At 36.6% G+C, this 18,945-nt stretch overlaps 1 protein-coding gene across 1 annotated transcript; it reads right to left on the bottom strand.

The window, feature by feature from the left end:
* Nucleotides 1–218: 218 nt before the first annotated feature.
* shisa10.1 (shisa family member 10, tandem duplicate 1) lies at nucleotides 219–17,669 on the bottom strand. Its single transcript, XM_046875048.1, has 5 exons — nucleotides 17,481–17,669; nucleotides 15,463–15,610; nucleotides 10,258–10,385; nucleotides 7,185–7,391; nucleotides 219–1,660 (listed from the first exon to the last, which is right to left on the bottom strand). Exons 1-5 carry the CDS (start codon nucleotides 17,539–17,541, stop codon nucleotides 1,488–1,490), a joined length of 717 nt encoding a protein of 238 aa, XP_046731004.1. The 5' UTR covers nucleotides 17,542–17,669; the 3' UTR covers nucleotides 219–1,487.
* Nucleotides 17,670–18,945: the final 1,276 nt, after the last annotated feature.

Consider the following 18,945-nt stretch of genomic DNA (forward strand, 5'->3'; position numbering starts at 1 on the left):
GTATGCTGATATTTGACTTTGATTGGCTGCTCACCAATGTCTTTAATTAAAGCAAAACTGAAAGTGCACCTTTTCCGTTTTTAGTGTTCAAGTTGTCTGACCGGTTTGAGCAATGACGCATTCACACTTTAATAAATACCTGAACTTGTAGGGCTGCGATTCTTAGTTCTTTATAATGCATCATTCTGTACTGACATAAGAGAGAAAAAAGAGAGAGAGGCTTTTCAAGCATTTTTTTTTGCCAATATAGACACTATGAATGAAAATATCTTACATGTAAAATAAAAAAGACACATTAGCTGAAAGAACAGGACAAGGGGGTGCAGGGAATTCAAAGGTTACAGTCAGTTTGAGGCCTTAAACTCGGCTTCAACAAATTAGCAATTCAAAACCTTATACATTTCACTTTTAGGTTCTGTACAACGAAAAGCTTTTCTCCTAATGAGCTGTCACATAAACTGCCTTCATAAACAATCGGCTGATTGAAATGAAAACGCATCACCTCCCACAAAAGTCTGTCGAGTTTCCAAATTGCACGTCGTTTCCATCACAAAGGTGTTTTCAAAGACGTTTAAAAAAACCAAACAAACTGTTAACGTCGTCTTTTAAAGCAATAATAGATACGACTCCACGTCATATCTGCTGGTTAACATGTTGACCTCACGTGTGACTGCATAACATAAAAATAAGGCATATTCTGGATCATTGGTTATACAACTGAATTTTTCCTCAAACTTAAGAGAACAAAGAATAAAACTGTTACTCCTAATACACCATGTTCCCCGCATAAATATCCCGGTGCCAAATAATCCTCATCACCTTAAAAGCATTGGAGTTACGACACACAACTGCAAGTCTGTAACTAAATCTTGCACCATTTTCCACACTACACTACGCTACATTTTAATGACAAATTTTTTTTCCTTTTTACACCGAGTGAGTCAGACTGAACAAAAGACCTTCTGCACTTATCCTACCCTGCCCACATTTTATCATAAATAGCACATTTTTCTTTCAAAGACTACATACAGTGTTAAAAGGTAACAGCTGAACTCTGAGTAAGCCCCGGGGTATTGGGCTCAGTCCCTGCACCAAACACTGTTACACTTATTATAATGGAACAAAAAAATATGCACTGGTTTTTCACTGGTTCATTCACACGCTTTCAAACCACATCATTCCCTTTTCTTCTTAACAACCAAAAAAAGCACAGAGTATGGCTCAGAGTCATTGAACAGGTTCTATACGATCTAGATTTTCCACGGAAAGCTTTGGAGTCCATTGTGTTTAGTATCTTTGCAGTTGATATTGTGGTTAAGGAATATTTACGCCGTAACGATCTGGGAGAATAACAATCTGATCACATGATAGAAAGAGTCGTATGCTTGTGGCTTTCCATGGTAAATGTAGTAGATATAGGACTAGTGGTGACCCGAAGTAGAAGTATGTGGGTGACTGTAATCCAGCAGGTGTCAGACAGTGGTGGTTTAGTATCCTGTTCTGGGCGGCTCAACGTAGGCTGGGTTGTACGGAGGCTGAGTTACATTTAATTCAGTTTGGGGAGGAGGGTGAGTGTAGCCGGGCTGCACTGGAGGACTGATGGGGTACGGAGCCTTAGACCCATCATAGGCAGCCTGGCTGTATGGTGCAGGATATGCGCCTGGAAATACAGAGAGAAACACAGAAATTAGACCATAATTGACAATAATTACAACTAAACACGTTTTTACTCAGCATCATGAATGTATTATAGCTTAAGACTGTGATGAGCATGTCAGACATTTATCAGTTATTAATTGTAGTGTTTGCTAATAGCCATATTGTGTACTGTATAATAGGCACTGAATAATCGGACCCTCTCAGATGTTCCAGAGCAGCTCACAGATGAGTGGGGGGGGTTTTGCATGAGAAAAAAACAATTAGTTTCATTAATGCAGGCTGGACTTTTTTTCAAACCCTTTTTTCCATCCTACTTCAGTCACTGACAATTACCACCCACTATATATTTCTCCCCATCACATATAATCAACCAGTCTGGTTGGCAGAAGCTTAGAAAGGGGGTTTCCATGAGCAATGCTCATTAAGTCACTGGATCTTTCAAATTGCTGTTTGCACAAGTCACTAACAAGTACAGACTTGCAAAGCCCCTTCTACCATAGTCATAAGACACATACAACTATGAACGAAAATTCCTAAAAAAAACAAATGACTCATTTCTGTTTTTGTAGCATTGTTCTGTTATGCTTGTATATTAAGCACTTACACACACGTATACAGATAGTCCGCGAGTTACGACTTTTCACTCTTACGATGGCGATAGCGATTCAACAAATTTTAGAGTATAAGTGGTATGATATGTTGAGACGCAGCGTCACCGGACACTGAAACAGAGCGCACTCGCGAGCTGTGCATTGTGAAGTTTATACATTATGACGGTGTAAATTGCTGTCTTCCTAAATTATTTACTGCAATTTGTAAAAAATACACATGTAACAAATCACAGTACTACCCAGTACACATCACCATTCTTTAAGGTTCCTAAGTAGTCTTGGCCATGTCTCGACTTGCCATATTTTCAAGTTACGATGGTTTTATTGTAACGCCCCTGTTTTGTAAGTCAGGGACTGCCTGTATGAATAAAATAAAAGATTTTGCAAATCCCTTTTTAATTTCACTGTTAAACAGGTTTTAGTCCTAGGGTTAGGGTTATTCTGTGCAGGGGTATTCTGTTCTGGTTTCATTCTGTAAATACATTTTTGCTTGTTTTTTAGTGCATCGATGTTGTGCTATACTTAGAACGTGTTCACACAGGAAATATATTCTTATTTAATTTGATTTGCTGCCATGTAAAATGCAAATCCTGTTCGCGGTGTGACCTATTTAATTGGTTATTGACCCAATATGTTTTTTTTTTTATATAGCCTTTCATTCAATTTTCAAAAAGATAAAAAGGCATTGTTAGTTTTTGGCAATTGACAGTTTTGGTTGCTTTATTAAAAAGTTTTTTTCTCTGTGCTGTTTAAGAAAGAAAATAAAAGTTGTCTTATGCACTTGTTACTACCTGGTGCTGTCACCAAACCCCCGATAAATAAACAAACAAATAAACAAATAAATAAATAAAATGTGCATGCACACACACACACACACACACACTATTGCACGTTTCGTCTATCAGTGGACTTTGAGCACAACTCAAAGAACACAAGCCAAAAAAACACAACACAAGCCAAAAAAATTCTTTAGCGCCCTAATCACACTCCTGATCTCAATCCTACTTAGAATCTATGGCAATATCTACAAATTGCAGTCCAGATGTGTCACCAAGCCAACCTGTACAACCTATAACAAATCTGCCAAAAATAAAATGGGCCACAACCACTGCAGGAGTGGTACATATGTACTGGAAAATACTGGTTGCATACTTATGCTAGCAAGATATTTCAGTTTTTTTATTTAAGTCACCTTAAAAAATTACCGTTTTGAGTTCCAATAAAATTTTGAACAAGAATGAAATTTTAATGCACCATGCACTCAGAACCGGTCTCTGAGCGGACATATCACCGGTGGATTCTTTGTTGCAATTGATTTCCAATGTAACACAATAATAATAATAATAATAATAATAATAATAATAATATAGAGTAGACCTTAATAACCAATGAAGGATCTTCAGTCTCTGATGGGGGAAAAGCAAAAACTACTTTATTGCAGTCATGCTCACATCACATCAAAATGATCAAGCACACACACATTTTACACACACACACACACACACATTTATACCCTGGTGTCACATGGCACCTCTATTTTTTCTAATTTCTTCACTGTGGCAAATTCCTCTTAATTTTGAGTTATCTTCTTTTACCTCCTTTTAATTTCTCCTTATCTCCTAACTGATTTTTCTCCCCTTCTTGTGAGTCTATATTTGGAATAGCGTTGTTTTATACAAAATAGGGTTCGTATAAATCCTTTCGCATCCTCGGGTTCAGCCTCATTTTGTTCTCAACCTTCGTGCGTGAACAATCATTTCTGCAGCCTTTTTACCTTCCTGCCTCTGCAATGTTTACGCTTTTTACTTTTATTCTCATTTTTAATGCTGTTTACTATTCTACTGATATTGAATCAAGCTAATATTCTTTTTAGTTAGATTATATGCTTGTATATAATTAACTGTATTGTTCTACTTATTCATATCAGTACTTTAAGTTATTATATGCCTTAATTGTTATATGTCTGAAGCCCTATTCGGATGGGACTAGTTTTCCAAACAACGTTTTAGTTAGAATTTTTTTCAGCCGACGTCTGTCATTTCATGTATGGATTCGAACGTTACTAACATCTCCGTGTTTATTGCGGAGGTAGGAGTGTCTGTGTTTTACATGTGGATGTTGCACAAGACCACATGTCCAGGATGCGTGGATTGCGTATGGTCAAATGACAAAGCAGAAACTTGAATACCGGCGTTAGTATGGTAGTTCACGTTGACCAAAACAAACAAGAAAATGTGTTTGGGAAAAAAAAAATTCGGCATTCACAGGCATTCGCATTCGGACGGGATTAGATTTCTCAGAGGAGCGCCGAGTTTGCTGAAAAACAGTAGGTAATTTGCTCTGAAATTTTTACAGAGGCCGTGTGAGAGAAAGACAGACATGGCAGATTCGGATGGGATGAAGATCATAAAGTACGTCTGTGAAACAGAAATTTCTCTAAAGACCCCCTGTAAAACTAGTCCCGTCCGAATAGGGCTTTATTTCTTCTTTGGTTCTGCCAGATGCACACATTAATCTTATGTCATAATCTTGTTTGGTGGTCAGTCACGTCTTATGTCTACTCCTTTTGATGTTGACCACCTCTAACTTCTCTTTATTCTTTATATACTCCGAAAACAGTATTGTCTGTTTCAACGTCTCTCCTTCGCATCCGAGCATTATTGAGCATCTATCTTCCCCAACCGTTTCAGACCATCCCTTTCAGCCTCTTCGCATTGTACAGCGTACTTGTACACGTGATGTGAGCACACAGACCTCACCTGACCTTCCTGCTGTTTGTCATCAGGACTGACAACGAAGACTATGGCGATCTACGCACTTACACACCTGCACCAACTCTTCCATCCTCCCCTTATTTTTCCCACTGGTCTCCTATTGATTACTTTCCTGTTCCTTCTCCCAACCATTATTTTCCTCCCATGCCTTCACCTGATTCCGGTTGAATTAAAATATTTTTCTCGACAACCATCTGTACAACCCCAAGTCCAAAGAAGTTGAGACGCTGTGTAAATTGTAAATAAAAGCACAATGCAATGATTTACAAATCTTATACCCCCGTATTTTATTTACAACAGAACATAGAAACCATAGCAAATGTGTAAACTGCGGAAATGTATAATTTTAAGGAAGAATTTAGGTCAATTAAGATCACTTTGGCTGTAACATGTCTCAAAAAAGTTGGGACAGATTCATGTTTACTACTGTGGTGATATCCCCTCTTCCTTAACAACAGTCTATATACATCCAGGAACTTAGGAAACCAGTTGCTGGAGTTTTAGAAAAGAAACGTTATCCAGTTTGTGTCTGATATAGGATTTTACCTGCTTAACAGTGAGGGGGGGGGCGCTCAGTGGGTAAGCTGTTGGGATTTTGCTAAGAACGTCATGAGTTCAAATTCCACCACTAACCACCACTGCTAAGATGAATGCTATAATTGTGACTCGCTTTAATAAGATTTTCTGCCAAATGCTGTTATTCGTTCACTTATGCTCCAAAATAAATACCCCGAAAGTAATAATGCATCTAAAAGATGCTACTATGTTGACTAACTGTTTCATAATACATTGTACAATCTATCAATAAAATTATTTGCAAAAGCCTTCTAGAGCCTCTTAGAGACTCAGAGGGATGACATGACTTTCTTATAATTCCCACAAGGACAGGGTGATTATTTAATGAGTAGTGGTTTGAATCCATCACTACGTCACAGATGATTACAAATGACCACAAACTCAGTTTAGATTTGCTGATCATATTACAGAATGGCAGACAGAATCTTTTGTCTGGCTGCCTCTAAAAAAAAAACCTGAACTAACACACAGCAAATCACAATGTAACCTTTTACTACGAGTTCATTAGAAATAAGCAAAAAAACAGTTATATTTGATACTTTTAGTCTAATAGGCCAATCAACAATTTGAACCTAGAATGATTGACCGGTGTTTTAAGCTCAATATCAATCGACAGCTTCCCTTCATCTCAAATGAATAAGCTTTCGTTTTCTCTTGATTTTAACGTTGAAAATATGCTCAAATCAAACATGTTACTATTTTCTGTTAAGGCAAATTAAGCATCTGATGTTTCTCAGAAAACTCTGTTTATATGCTCATTACAGTGTCTACCTGAAATTCTCGAAAGGACATTTCCTATCACCTTCGACCTTGGCTGACAGCTAAAAAATCGAATCAATCATTAACATGGAATTTCAGCCAAGATAAAAGCTTAATCGATGCAAATACACATACATTAATACAAATCTGTCCTAGTCATTTGTTTTTAAGGCAAATGGAACACTATGCTAGTGATCAAGATGGAGATTCCGGCCCTGGATAAAAGTCTAATACATTTAAAAAATTAAATAAAATTTTTTCAAAACATTTGACCTTGCTGTGACCTTGACCATGTTCAAGTTTAATTCCAAAATCGAATCAGTTACTCTGCTGATTACAGTGCAAATTCTATAAATAAAAATAAATCCTACAAAGATTCATCCACTTGAGTTTAAAATATCGCGTTAATCTCAAATAGCTGCATTGACTGACAAATCAGAACCTTAACGCAAGTACCTGGTAATGGGGGCATAAATATAAGTTTATAATTATTATTTAATAGTATTAGCAGTTAATGTACATAATTAATAAATAAGTGATTTTTTTTATGTATTGGCAAGGTAAAAATTTACGAGGCTGCATAAGGACAGCAGAAGCATTGCAACATCCTCTTCAACCTGTTTGTCATACTGCTTTCACAAAATGGCACCAAAACAGTAAAAGTTGGAAAAACCTGGTGGACAAAAATGTTGATCTAACCAAGTAACTGGTATTTAAACTTTTAGCATTTCACCTAAAACACACTGCAAGTAGTTTATAAATTAAGATTAGATTTGGAAGTGGAAGCTGTTAATGTTGTTCTTACCACTCTCCTGGTATGGAGGCGGCGGTCCTGGTGCATAGGGCTGGCCCTGATATGGGGCAGGGGGCATGATCTGACCTCCATACCCAGGCTGTGCACTAAAGCCAGGCTGTGCAGGAACTGGCTGGTAGCTTGGATACTGAGTTGCAGGGTTTGGAGGCTGCTGCTGAGAAAACTGATGGGATACAACTGTGGTTGTGGTCAACACCGCTGTGGAGGAAAGTTAAAAATTACAAATTAATTTTCTCAGCATCAACTTCTTACGAATTTGCTCTGGCTACACTGTTTTCAGTGTAATAAATGTATATAAAATTGTTTACAAGCAGTTTTCTTTGCAGTTTGGCAAAAGTGCACATGATTGTCTAATGACAGTATAATCATTTAATATGAAATCCTATAAAAAATAAGTGTAAACTGTCTTAAAAACTTTAAGCTTTGTACAAAAAAAAGTTCTAAATAAAATGTATGGGAACTTGGGCATACACACTGAGTGATTCATGAGAAGGAAACGCCCTTTAAAAGCATCCAGCCGTACAATCTACAAATATTTTACAATGAAATCAAAAGGGATATTGAAAGTCTAAAAGATACTTCAGTATAAGCATGTAAATTACATATCACAACCACATATGATTTTAAAAAAATCTCTGAAAGGGTTTGACATACATAAAGTGTAAAAAAAAACAATTTCTCGACAATGTCTTTAGAGATCCGCCCACTGTCTCGTGAAAGTCTCATGATATGCCTTCTTTGTTCACGTTGTGGTTGTTTAATAGCCTCATGTGTACAAGTATGTCACCACTTCCTGCATGGAGGGTGTGCAATCAATCCAGTAAAGCTGTCTTGGAAAACATGAGTCAGTTTGTGTGGGGAATACCACAGCTCCTTTTCTATTTCTAAACAAGGCACACTCCCAACGAGTCCACTGAACCCACATTAAATGAGGAGTACATGAGGAAAGGGACCAACCAATAGAGTTTGAATTCTATTTAGCAGGATCACACATGCTGTGAGTAGAATTGAAAGGGGTTGTGTTTAGAATGCGTTTCCATTTCTTTTCAGTTGAAGACTTTATTTTCGTCGCCTACATGTAAAAGTAGAATGGAATTATTTCTACACACACACCAGGTTTGTTAGGAAGTTTGGGTCAGAGTACTGGATCAGCCATGTTTCTGTGCTCCCAAAGCAGAGAGGATTACAGACTTGCATTCACAGCCCTGAGCCACTACTTTTTCCAACTTCTTGTTTCAATACCTCTAAAAATAGAAATTGCAAAATGGAAAAGCACAGGCAAATCTAGTTTTTACAGAAGTCCTAAGAGCTTTGTAAAAAAATTTTGTGTTTTTTTGTTTTCTCGTGATCTTGGCACAAAAGTTGTTTTCTCATCATCACAACTAAATTTTCTTATGATCTTTACATACCAAACATTGTTTCCTCATCATCAGTACTTCATTTTTAAGTGTATTTAGCATAAGAGCATATTCTGGAGGCAGCATCATAGACAATAACCATAACCATTTGTGTCAGTGCCCACGCTAATCAACTTTTGTTATGTCGAGATCACGAGAAAATTAAGTCATGAACGTAAGAAAACAAGAAAAAAATATATTAGGATGCATGGCCTCTTAGGACTTTAAAGGACAAATTTTAATCCAGTTGTGCTGTGACGATAAAAATCAACATGAAAACTAGCATACTGTTATTATTCTGGGTGTAACAGTACACCCATAATAAGTCGGTATAATTTGGGTACAGTTGGGGGAAGAAATGCAAAACAATGCTTGTAATTTTTTTCTCACTGCAGTTTGTTATTACATTTGTGAAAATATCAAATATGTTGGCACAAATCAAATCGATTAAACAAAATTAAATCTATGAAAAATCTTAATTAAATAGTTGACATTTATTAGACCCCTAATACAGATGTGTATATAAGTGTGTGTGTTTTACATTTCATATTTAACTTTCTAAAGGTATGTTCTGCTTAACTGTTCTACTAGAATATTTTAATAAAAGTCTTCATTCCTTCCAGCCTTCGTTTATTCACTCCCTCGATATGTGGAATTGTCAGGATTTTCTCATTTGAAGAGAAATTCTTGAAGCTGGACATAAAAAGCTAAAGAATTGCTAGCGTTGGAGGTGGCAGGAAGTGGCAGCGATGTCACGTATGTGCAAAGTTTTCCCTTTTTTTTTTTTTAACAAATGTAGAGCAGTGCCCACAGTGACACTACTCTAACTCTAGAAAGCCCTGTACCAAAATATTTTTAGTACAAATACATGTACCGTTACAGCCCTAGTTATTATTGGTTTGGGTTTTTGTATATTTGTTTATATGTTCTTATTTATCTAGCTAGAATTATAAATCATTAACAGGTAAATTTTCACAAGAAACTGGGTATTCCTGAAAACATTGTTTGCATCATAGCAGACTCAATAAACACACCTTTACTAATCAATTACAAATTTTTTTTTAAGAAATTTACATTTATTTATTTTAAAAAAATCCATAAATTAAATTGACCATTCTGTAAAAACAAAGGTAATGGCACCCTGCAGAAGCAGGAAGTGTCTATTGTAGTCAAGGCATTGCAGTGGCTGAGCTGCATTTCAAGGGTTCTAAAAATAAAAGCTGATTTGTGATGTTGATATGCATAATCGATCAAGAACGATCGGCCATGCCCACCCACTCTATATATTTTACATCTTGCTTTCATTTTAAACATCTGTGGATATTTAATAGAATGTATGGTAAATGGAAACTATCTCAGGAAACCAGTTTTACGTCTAGAAAGCCTGCTACATTTATTCAGCAAACATGTTCAAAACACTTTAATTGTTTTGTGGCCATATGAATGAGACTGCAAACTGCCATTCACATCAGTCATAGTGTTCAAACGTTTGTTTATGATAGCTTTCTGAAAGAATGTACAACAGATAACAGATTTTGTGTGCTGTGAGCAGACCATCTGTCTGACACTAGCTGAGAAAATATCTGGAGTGGGTGGAAGTTTCGGATTCAAAGGCGTCTGTCTTTACTTACCACTAGACTGAAATGCCAAAAAAAAATTTGACTTACGCCTGGGTTTTCTGCACATTTTGTACAAGCAGCAGCAGGGGCAAACGCAGCAGGCTATGATGAATATGATAAAGATGATAAAAGACACTACAATTCCAACGATGGTGACCGTGCTGAAATTTGAGAAACTGAAAAGGAAAAAATAAAATAGGTATTAGACACAAGCAGTCAACACTAGTTTAATTCACTCCTGATTCATCTGCAAAAAACATTTTTTTAACTGGGGAGTCAACAACACATAAATGATAAAGATATAGCAGTGGTCAACATACAAAATGATTAGCTAAAGTTAAAGAAGATTTGCTATCCAGGACTCTATTTGTACTCTAGGATTGACTTGGACATCTGTGGCCCAATGTGACATTAGAGTGTCCTGTTTTAACTGTCAAATGCAAAAGCACACAGAGCAAGTGCATACAAAACAAAACCAGGACTTTGAGAAACATTTCGTGGTACCATTGTGTAAAACGGTGTAATCTCATATACTATAGGCCTGCTGTAGTTTGATGGATGATTTTCACATACAAAAATGTAGAATTTAAAACATTATAGCTAAAAACACATGTATTAGCAAGAGTGGATCAAAAACATGTATTATCATTTCATATGAATGGAAAAAAAGTTTTCAAAGCAATCAGGCTTTTAAATCACGGAAACAATAAAAGGTTTCTATTAGAACTACTTTATTGATGGTCTCTTTTTCTTTTGTATTTATACACTGGCGATCAAAAATAAAGAAAAATTTATAAACAATTGAACAATTCTGAAATAATCTCCTCTTCACTGCTCAACAGTTGAAGGAGTTTTTGTCCTGTCCATACCATGCTACCAGAACACCTTTTCCACAAAATAACTAAGGCATTTAAAAAAAAAAACATTATTTTGCAGAAAAAACACTGATCAAAATTAGAGAACAATGACTGTAGCATGGAAAAAGATTACAACAAAATTTTCTGAAGGTTACAACAGTCAGCAATTAGTAGGAAGTGTACAGGCCTCTGCTCTGAATGACTTCAGCACATCTGTGGCCACAGGACAGCACTAGTCTCTCACACTGCTCTGGTGTGATTTTGGTCCACTCTTCTTCCAGTCTCCTCCACAGTTCGGTGACTGTAGTGGGTTTCTTGGCCATAACTTTGTCACCAAGGATTTTCCAGAAGTTCTCTATTGGGTTGAAATCAGGACTCTGGGCAGGCCATGTCATTATTTCAATGTTTTCAGTTTCAAGGAACTGCTTTACCCATTTTGCTGTGTGACATGGAGCGTTGTCCTGCATGAACACTGCAGGCTGATTGGGTGATGAACGCAGGGAAGGAACCATATGTTGTTGAAGAAGGTTCTGATAAACATTTGCATTCACTCTGCCATGTAGCTGTATAAGAGGCTCAACTCCTGCTGCGGAAAACATGCCCCAAACCATGACACTTCCTCCTTCACTTTTCACTGACTTCTTTACACACTTTGGGTTCAGTCTTTCTCCTGTTTGTCGCCGAACATAATGTTTCCCATCGGACCCAAATAAATTAAACTTGCACCAGTTCTCCTCTGTTCACACAACATGTTTAGTCTAGCCTTTTGATTCCTTCTTCTAATGAGAGGTTTGGTCACTGCAGAGTGGGCTTTCAGTCCAAATGCTCTTAAACGTTGAGACACTGTATGACGAGACAGATCCTTACCCTGTTCAGTGCTAAACTAGTGAGCAATTCCAGCTGCAGTATGGAAACGATTGCCCATTGAGATCCTCTGCAGTATCCTGTCCTCTCTTGTATTTGTCTTCCGTGGATGACCAGCCTTCTTGGCAGACTTGAATGAGTTTGTGATGTTGTAAAGATTCAATATCCTTGAAATCACAGATTTGGAACGACCAACTTGTCTTGCTATGGCTGATAGGGTCATCCCTTTGGCCTTCATCTGGACAACCTGCTGCCGGAGGCTTTCAGTCACTTTAGAACGGCCCACCATCTTGCAGAGTCAGTGAAACTGGAAGTTAGGCTGCCAGTTAAATAGGGGTTGAAAGATAATCAAGGAAATTAGCACCAGGTGCCAGATTAACACCAATAACTGGGAGGTATCTGAAAGTATTCTCTAATTTTGATCAGTGTGTTTTCTGGAAAATAATGGGGTTTTTTTTAAATGCCTTAGTTATTTTGTGGAAAAGGTGTTCTGGTAGCTTGGTATAGACAGGACAAAAACTCCTTCAACTGTTGAGCAGTGAAGATGACATTATTTCAGAATTGTTCAATTGTTTATAAATTGTTCTCTAATTTTGCCAGTGATGTATATACACTATATTGCCGAAAGTATTGGATCACCAGACCTTTCCTGCAATACGTGGTTCACAAATCTGGAGGCACACAATTGAACAGGACATCTTTAGATGCGCTATTATAAAAAATTGCTTTCACTTGAACTTGAAAACACAAACCTGCTCCAGTATGGAAATGCCCCTGTGCACAAACTGAGCTCCTTGAATCTGATCTGGTTTACATGCTTTGCAGAGAAAGATTTTCTAGTGGCCTGCTACAGAGTTGTGATCTCATCCCTACTGAACACCTTTGGGATGAATGTGAACGTTGACTGCACCCCAGGTCTCCTCACTTCATATCAGTACCTGCCTTTACTAACACCCATGTGGCTGATGAACACAAATATCCATAAGAACACTTCAAAATCTAGTGGAACATCTTCCCAGAAGAGTGGAGGGAATTATTAGAGCAAATTGGGACTAAATGTGGAATGCAATGACCAGGTGACCCAATACTTTCGGCAATATAGTGTACTTCTATTATGTCTCTACTTTTTATGTATTTGCACATTTCTTTTTTTTTTGGTGCTGTAACACAGAAATTTCCCCACTGTGAAAAGAATAAAGGTATATCTTATCTTGTCTTATCTTGTCTTAGACATAAACCCCTGTCAAAAAGTTACACACACTTTGGTTTAAAAAAAAAAAAAAAAAAAAAAAAAAAAGATTACACTGAATATTTTACAACTCCAAACATTGAATGTTATTCTACATTTATTTAAGCAGGTTAAAAAGTATATCTACAATAATTCCATAAGAGTCAAATAACATTTAAAATCAATAGCCAAGATAGATTTATCATCTATTTACTACATGATTGGTATCTGGTAGCATTGCCATTTAACTGCATGAACAGCCTTCCACAAGATCCGTCTTCCTCAAGATGCCATCAATTATCTGAAGAGCCCGGGAGCTTTCAGATGGTCTTCTTTGAATTAAAAGACTCTGCTTTTTCCTCCACAGAAAGTGCTGATAATTTGGCTAGAAAGACCATTCCCCTAAAAGTCCAGCTATCCCCAGCAAACTTAAATTGAGCTTTCTTATGCTAGTTTTAAAGTAAGGGCTTCTTGCTCGTGTGATTACCTTTCACGATTTGTCTGTGTGGACATATTTTGATAACTGATACTGCTAGTTCTATCACCAGCCCTTTTGTTTTTGCTTTGAGGTTTAGTTGTCCATCTTGGTCTTTTAGAATAAAGACCATCAATCTTAAACAAAATTACACATTAGCATACATTCTCAGATCCTTATAAGATCCGCATTAGTTGTTTGAACATTGGTCCTAAGTATTAACCAAACTGGATTTAAAGTCTTGGATTTAAAGTCTTCGCTTGCACGTCAATTTCTAGAATCTTCTAGACTGTTTAAAAAGTCAATTAACTAAGTGAATTTAACATTTGACCCACTATATATATATATTTGGTGACTGTAAGGTTTAAATGAAAAACAAGTAAACAAACAAAAAACAGGAAAAGAGCTGAAACAGCAGACTTCACCAGGACTGCCATAGTATCAGGTGTGTTTGTTGACCTTTCCATTACAGAATTTTTACCGATTCTCTGGTTTGGGGGACGTCCCAAAATATAAACTACTACACTAATTGTGTTCGTACAACAATAGTGTCTATACAATTTAGGCAATATATTTAATGCTCCTTTCTTGGCAAAATCCAGGTCATTATTAAACCTCTTAAACCTCATGAACTCCGATCAGGATAAAGTGGTTATTAAAAATTAAAGAATAAATACAACTAAAAGACCATTATATTTCCAAATATAGAAAACACAATGCGCAATTAGGTACACTCCTGTGTTGGTCAATGTAGACTTCCTGTTCACTGCCAGCGTCATAACTGTCTGTGTGCTCGCTTCTCTAAACTCTTTGTTTGTTCCTTCCAAACAAGTCTTCAGACCTGATACACACCTCTACAATGAAAAGCGGGATGAAGAAGTTGGAATAGTCATGGGAAAAAGAAAGTACTCCTCCGAATGAGCTGCAATTCTAGGTTTTTATTAATCAAGGCCTAAATAAACAACTTGGTGCTCACCAATTTCTACAAAAACATAATCTCGGGTGACAAACATAAACCAATTTAAAAAAAGAAAAGTTATAAAAACACCAGATTTGATGCTTGTAGTATTTTTTTAAACACCGGAGTTTATTAAAAAACACAGTAAACACCACACATTGTTTTGTTTTTTTTGTTTTGTATTATTTATACAAATCTAAATTTGTATTTTTTTTTTGTGAAGAAAGGATGTATCTTCTTTTTCTCATGACGGTAATTATCTCAGAAGATTAGTATTCGAATTCTTACTCAGACCAAAGATTTGATTTAAGATTTTTTTGATTTAAGCTTTACTTGACCTGTGTCTTCATGATTCTATGCACTACACTGCTGCCACATAATTGCCTGATTGGATAAGTGCATGATAGAGTTCCTAATAAAACACAGTGAGTGAATAGAAAGATAAGGTTGCCTGTAAACTAAACAGTGAATGTCCAGCACATATGTATAGATCTGAAGATAAAATGTAAGACTATTGGGAACAATAGTGTAGCAAATTTTACATTTGAAATGAAACTAATGCTAAAATGAAAGAAAACTAACGACATTGTGATCTGGCAGGCCCACTAGAATAACATGCATACAGGAAGCTATGTATACACTTGAAAGTTCTGGGGGCTGCAAATCTGCAAAGTGGGGAATAAGTCACACCAACCATTTCTATAAAACCTAGTAAAGCTCAAACAAGCCTTTATCACTTTCAATAAAAGTGTATCACTTAAGGCTTTTATGCATGTTCTTCTCTTCTGAATATTGTGCTGAACCAAAAAAATAACAGTGAAATTACAGTTTAGTTTAGTAATTTGATATGATCTTGTGTGAAATAACTCACTGCACGCAGAAGTCATCATCGAGTTTTCTGAAGGGATCTGAGCAGCAATACCGATTGTCACAGCTACCACAGCAGAACTGCAGAAACGAGCAATCCTGGGATGGTTTGTATATACCATTGATGGTGAAGTAGCTATCACAGTTACTTGCTGGAGAAATAAGAAAGAAAAAAAATTAAGAGGTATATTTAATAAGGGATATTTAAGCAATAAAATTAAGAATATTAAAAACTAAACTGGTTTCTGGAGCTGCGTGACGATTAGGAGTCAAATCAAGTTTATTTCTATAGCGCTTTTCACAACAGACAATGTCTCAAAACAGCTTTACAGAAGTTATAGTGAACGATGGGTATTTATCCCTGATGAGCATCCATGGTGACTGTGGCAAGGAAAAACTCCCTTAGATGTCATGAGGAAGAAACCTTGAGAGGAACCAGACTCAAAAGGGGAACCCATCCTCATTTGGGTGACATCAAGAGTGTGATTATAAATCTTTAAACTATACAGAACACTGGAGAGTGAGAACTAACATGAGCACTGGAGAACATTGGGGCTCTAGTAAAGAGCATCAGGAACATTTTTTCTTCTGTGTTCAGAACTTTAAATATTTTTGAATGTACAATGCATATATATATATATATGGATGCACATGTTAGTTCTCTCTCCAGTGATCTGTATTGTTTAAAGACATTGTGTGTGTGTACATTATATATATATATATATATATATATATATATATATATATATATATATATATATATATACAGTACAGACCAAAAGTTTGGACACACCTTCTCATTCAAAGAGTTTTCTTTATTTTCATGACTATGAAAATTGTAGAGTCAAACTGAAGGCATCAAGGGCTATTTGACCAAGAAGGAGAGTGATGGGGTGCTGCGCCAGATGACCTGGCCTCCACAGTCACCGGACCTGAACCCAATCGAGATGGTTTAGGGGTGAGCTGGACCGCAGAGTGAAGGCAAAAGGGCCAACAAGTGCCAAGCATCTCTCAGGAAACTCCTTCAAGACTGTTGGAAGACCATTTCAGGTGACTACCTCTTGAAACTCATCAAGAGAATGCCAAGAGTGTGCAAAGCAGTAATCAAAGCAAAAGGTGGCTACTTTGAAGAACCTAGAATATGACATTTTTCAGTTGTTTCACACTTTTTTGGTATGTATATAATTCCATATATAATTCCACATGTGTTAATTCATAGTTTTGATGCCTTCAGTGTGAATCTACAATTTTCATAGTCATGAAAATAAAGAAAACTCTTTGAATGAGAAGGTGTGTCCAAACTTTTGGTCTGTACTGTATATGTATGTATATATATATATATATATATATATATATATATATATATATATATATATATATATATACACACACACACACACACACATTAAAGTGATTCTAATATATAAATAGACATATATATAAATGATTTAAAGACCTGTTCAGTTTGTAAAATGTTATTTTTATAATTATTTTAATTACACACATGTCTATGTCTCATGTCCACAGGTCCTGAAAGAGTCCAGTGTAACGTCTCAAGTACTTTGGACTTTTTTTTTGTTGAAATACGTTTTTTATACGAACTTTGAGTTTAATAATGTACAAGATATTTCTGATGTATACAATTATCTGTGTGTGTACTGGGATATATTAATATTAACTATAATAATAGGATTCTATTAGTAAATATTTTCGAGTGAAAAAAAAAAGGGTGGCAGTCTAACGGCTAACACGGAGGTTAGAACGCGCGAGCTGTTTGCCAATTTCTTTAAAACGCACACTACACTAACTAATTATATACTAATAATTATTATAATTGTTTTTTATAAATATGCGTCATAGAAGATGAAACATCTTAGAAACGCGGACCACGCTGTCTTCAGTCGCATAGAAATAAAAAATAAGACACAACTGCGCATGCGCCATTCAAAGCAACACAAAGCAAAAAATAAATGAATACAGAAATTAATAAGGGGACACGCGGAAATTTACGCTTTCACTTACCAACTGCGGTAACAACTAAAGTAGCCGTAAAGGCCAGGACGGTGGGGATGGTCAAAGCCATGCTGAATATCTCCTCGCTGTTCCTCTCGCAGGTCTCTGAAATGCTCCACAGTCCTCTACTGTAATATGAGATGAAGAGCGCTGGACAACACGCCCGAGGGTTGCCAGATTTTGTCGATTCAGTTCAACCTGTTGAAATAGAGAGGGATTTACTTATTCAGACACCCTTATCTTCAATTCAGTTCGGTTTTCTTTTAATTTATACATTACACATTGTCCCAAATCAGCATTGTATAATTAAACGGATTAAAAATGTACATTTTAGCGTCATAAATTAGTCCTTGTACTATACTGAAAGATTATTCCTAATTAACAGGTTTATGGTGAGAAAATACTCTCAGATGTTGTGAGGATGAAATCTTCAGTGAAAAGTGATTCAAAAGTCCGTTTTTTTTATTTCGTATTTCATATTATTTAAAGATTTTTTTCCATACATTCTACTCTTCACGGTTTTACACATATAGTACATAGACTGGCGTTTAAAATTAGAGAACAATTTATAAACAATTGAACAATTCTGAAATAATGTCATCTTCACTGCTCAACAATTGAAGGAGTTTTTGTCCTGTCTATACCAAGCTACCAGAGCACCTTTTCCACAAAATAACTAAGGCATTTCCAAAAAAAACATTATTTTCCAGAAAACACACTCATCAAAATTAGAGAACACTTTCAGATACCTCCCAGTTATTGGTGTTAATCTGGTACCTGGTGCTAATTTCCCTGATTATCTGTCAACCCCTATTTAACTGGCAGCCTAACTTCCAGTTTTACTGACTCTGCAAGATGGTGGGCCGTTCTAAAGTGACTGAAAGCCTCCAGCAGCAGGTTCTCCAGATGAAGGCCAAAGGGATGACCCTATCAGCCATAGCAAGACAAGTTGGTCGTTCCAAATCTGTGATTTCAAGAATATTGAATCTTTACAACATCACAAACTCATCAATGGGCAATCGTTTCCACACTGCAGCTGGAATTGCTCACCAGTTCAGCGCTGAACAGGGTAAGGATCTGTCTCGTCATACAGTGTCTCGACATTTAAGAGCATTTGGACTGAAAGCCCACTCTGCAGTGACCAAACCTCTCATTAGCAGAAAGAATCAAACGGCTAGACTAAGCTTTGCTGAGGAGCATGTTGTGTGGACAGAGGAGAACTGGTCCAAAGTTCACTTCAGTGATGAAAGCAAGTTTAATTTATTTGGGTCTGATGGGAAACATTATGTTCGGCAACAAACTGGAGAAAGACTGAACCCAAAGTGTATAAAGAAGTCAGTGAAAAGTGAAGGAGGAAGTGTCATGGTTTGGGGCATGTTTTCTGCAGCAGGAGTTGGGCCTCTTATACAGCTACATGGCAGAGTGAATGCAAATGTTTATCAGAACCTTCTTCAACAACATATGGTTCCTTCCA

This window comes from Silurus meridionalis, chromosome 19, assembly GCF_014805685.1.
Source record: "Silurus meridionalis isolate SWU-2019-XX chromosome 19, ASM1480568v1, whole genome shotgun sequence".
Taxonomy (NCBI): Eukaryota; Metazoa; Chordata; class Actinopteri; order Siluriformes; family Siluridae; genus Silurus; species Silurus meridionalis.

Coding starts and splice junctions, on each gene's coding strand:
- shisa10.1 (XM_046875048.1), bottom strand. CDS start 17,541: ATGGCTTTGACCATCCCCACCGTCCTGGCCTTTACGGCTACTTTAGTT. Junction 7,392..10,257: donor AATGTGCAGAAAACCCAGGC/GTAAGTCAAATT, acceptor TTTCCTCCACAG/CGGTGTTGACCACAACCACA. Junction 1,661..7,184: donor GCCTCCATACCAGGAGAGTG/GTAAGAACAACA, acceptor CTGTATTTCCAG/GCGCATATCCTGCACCATAC.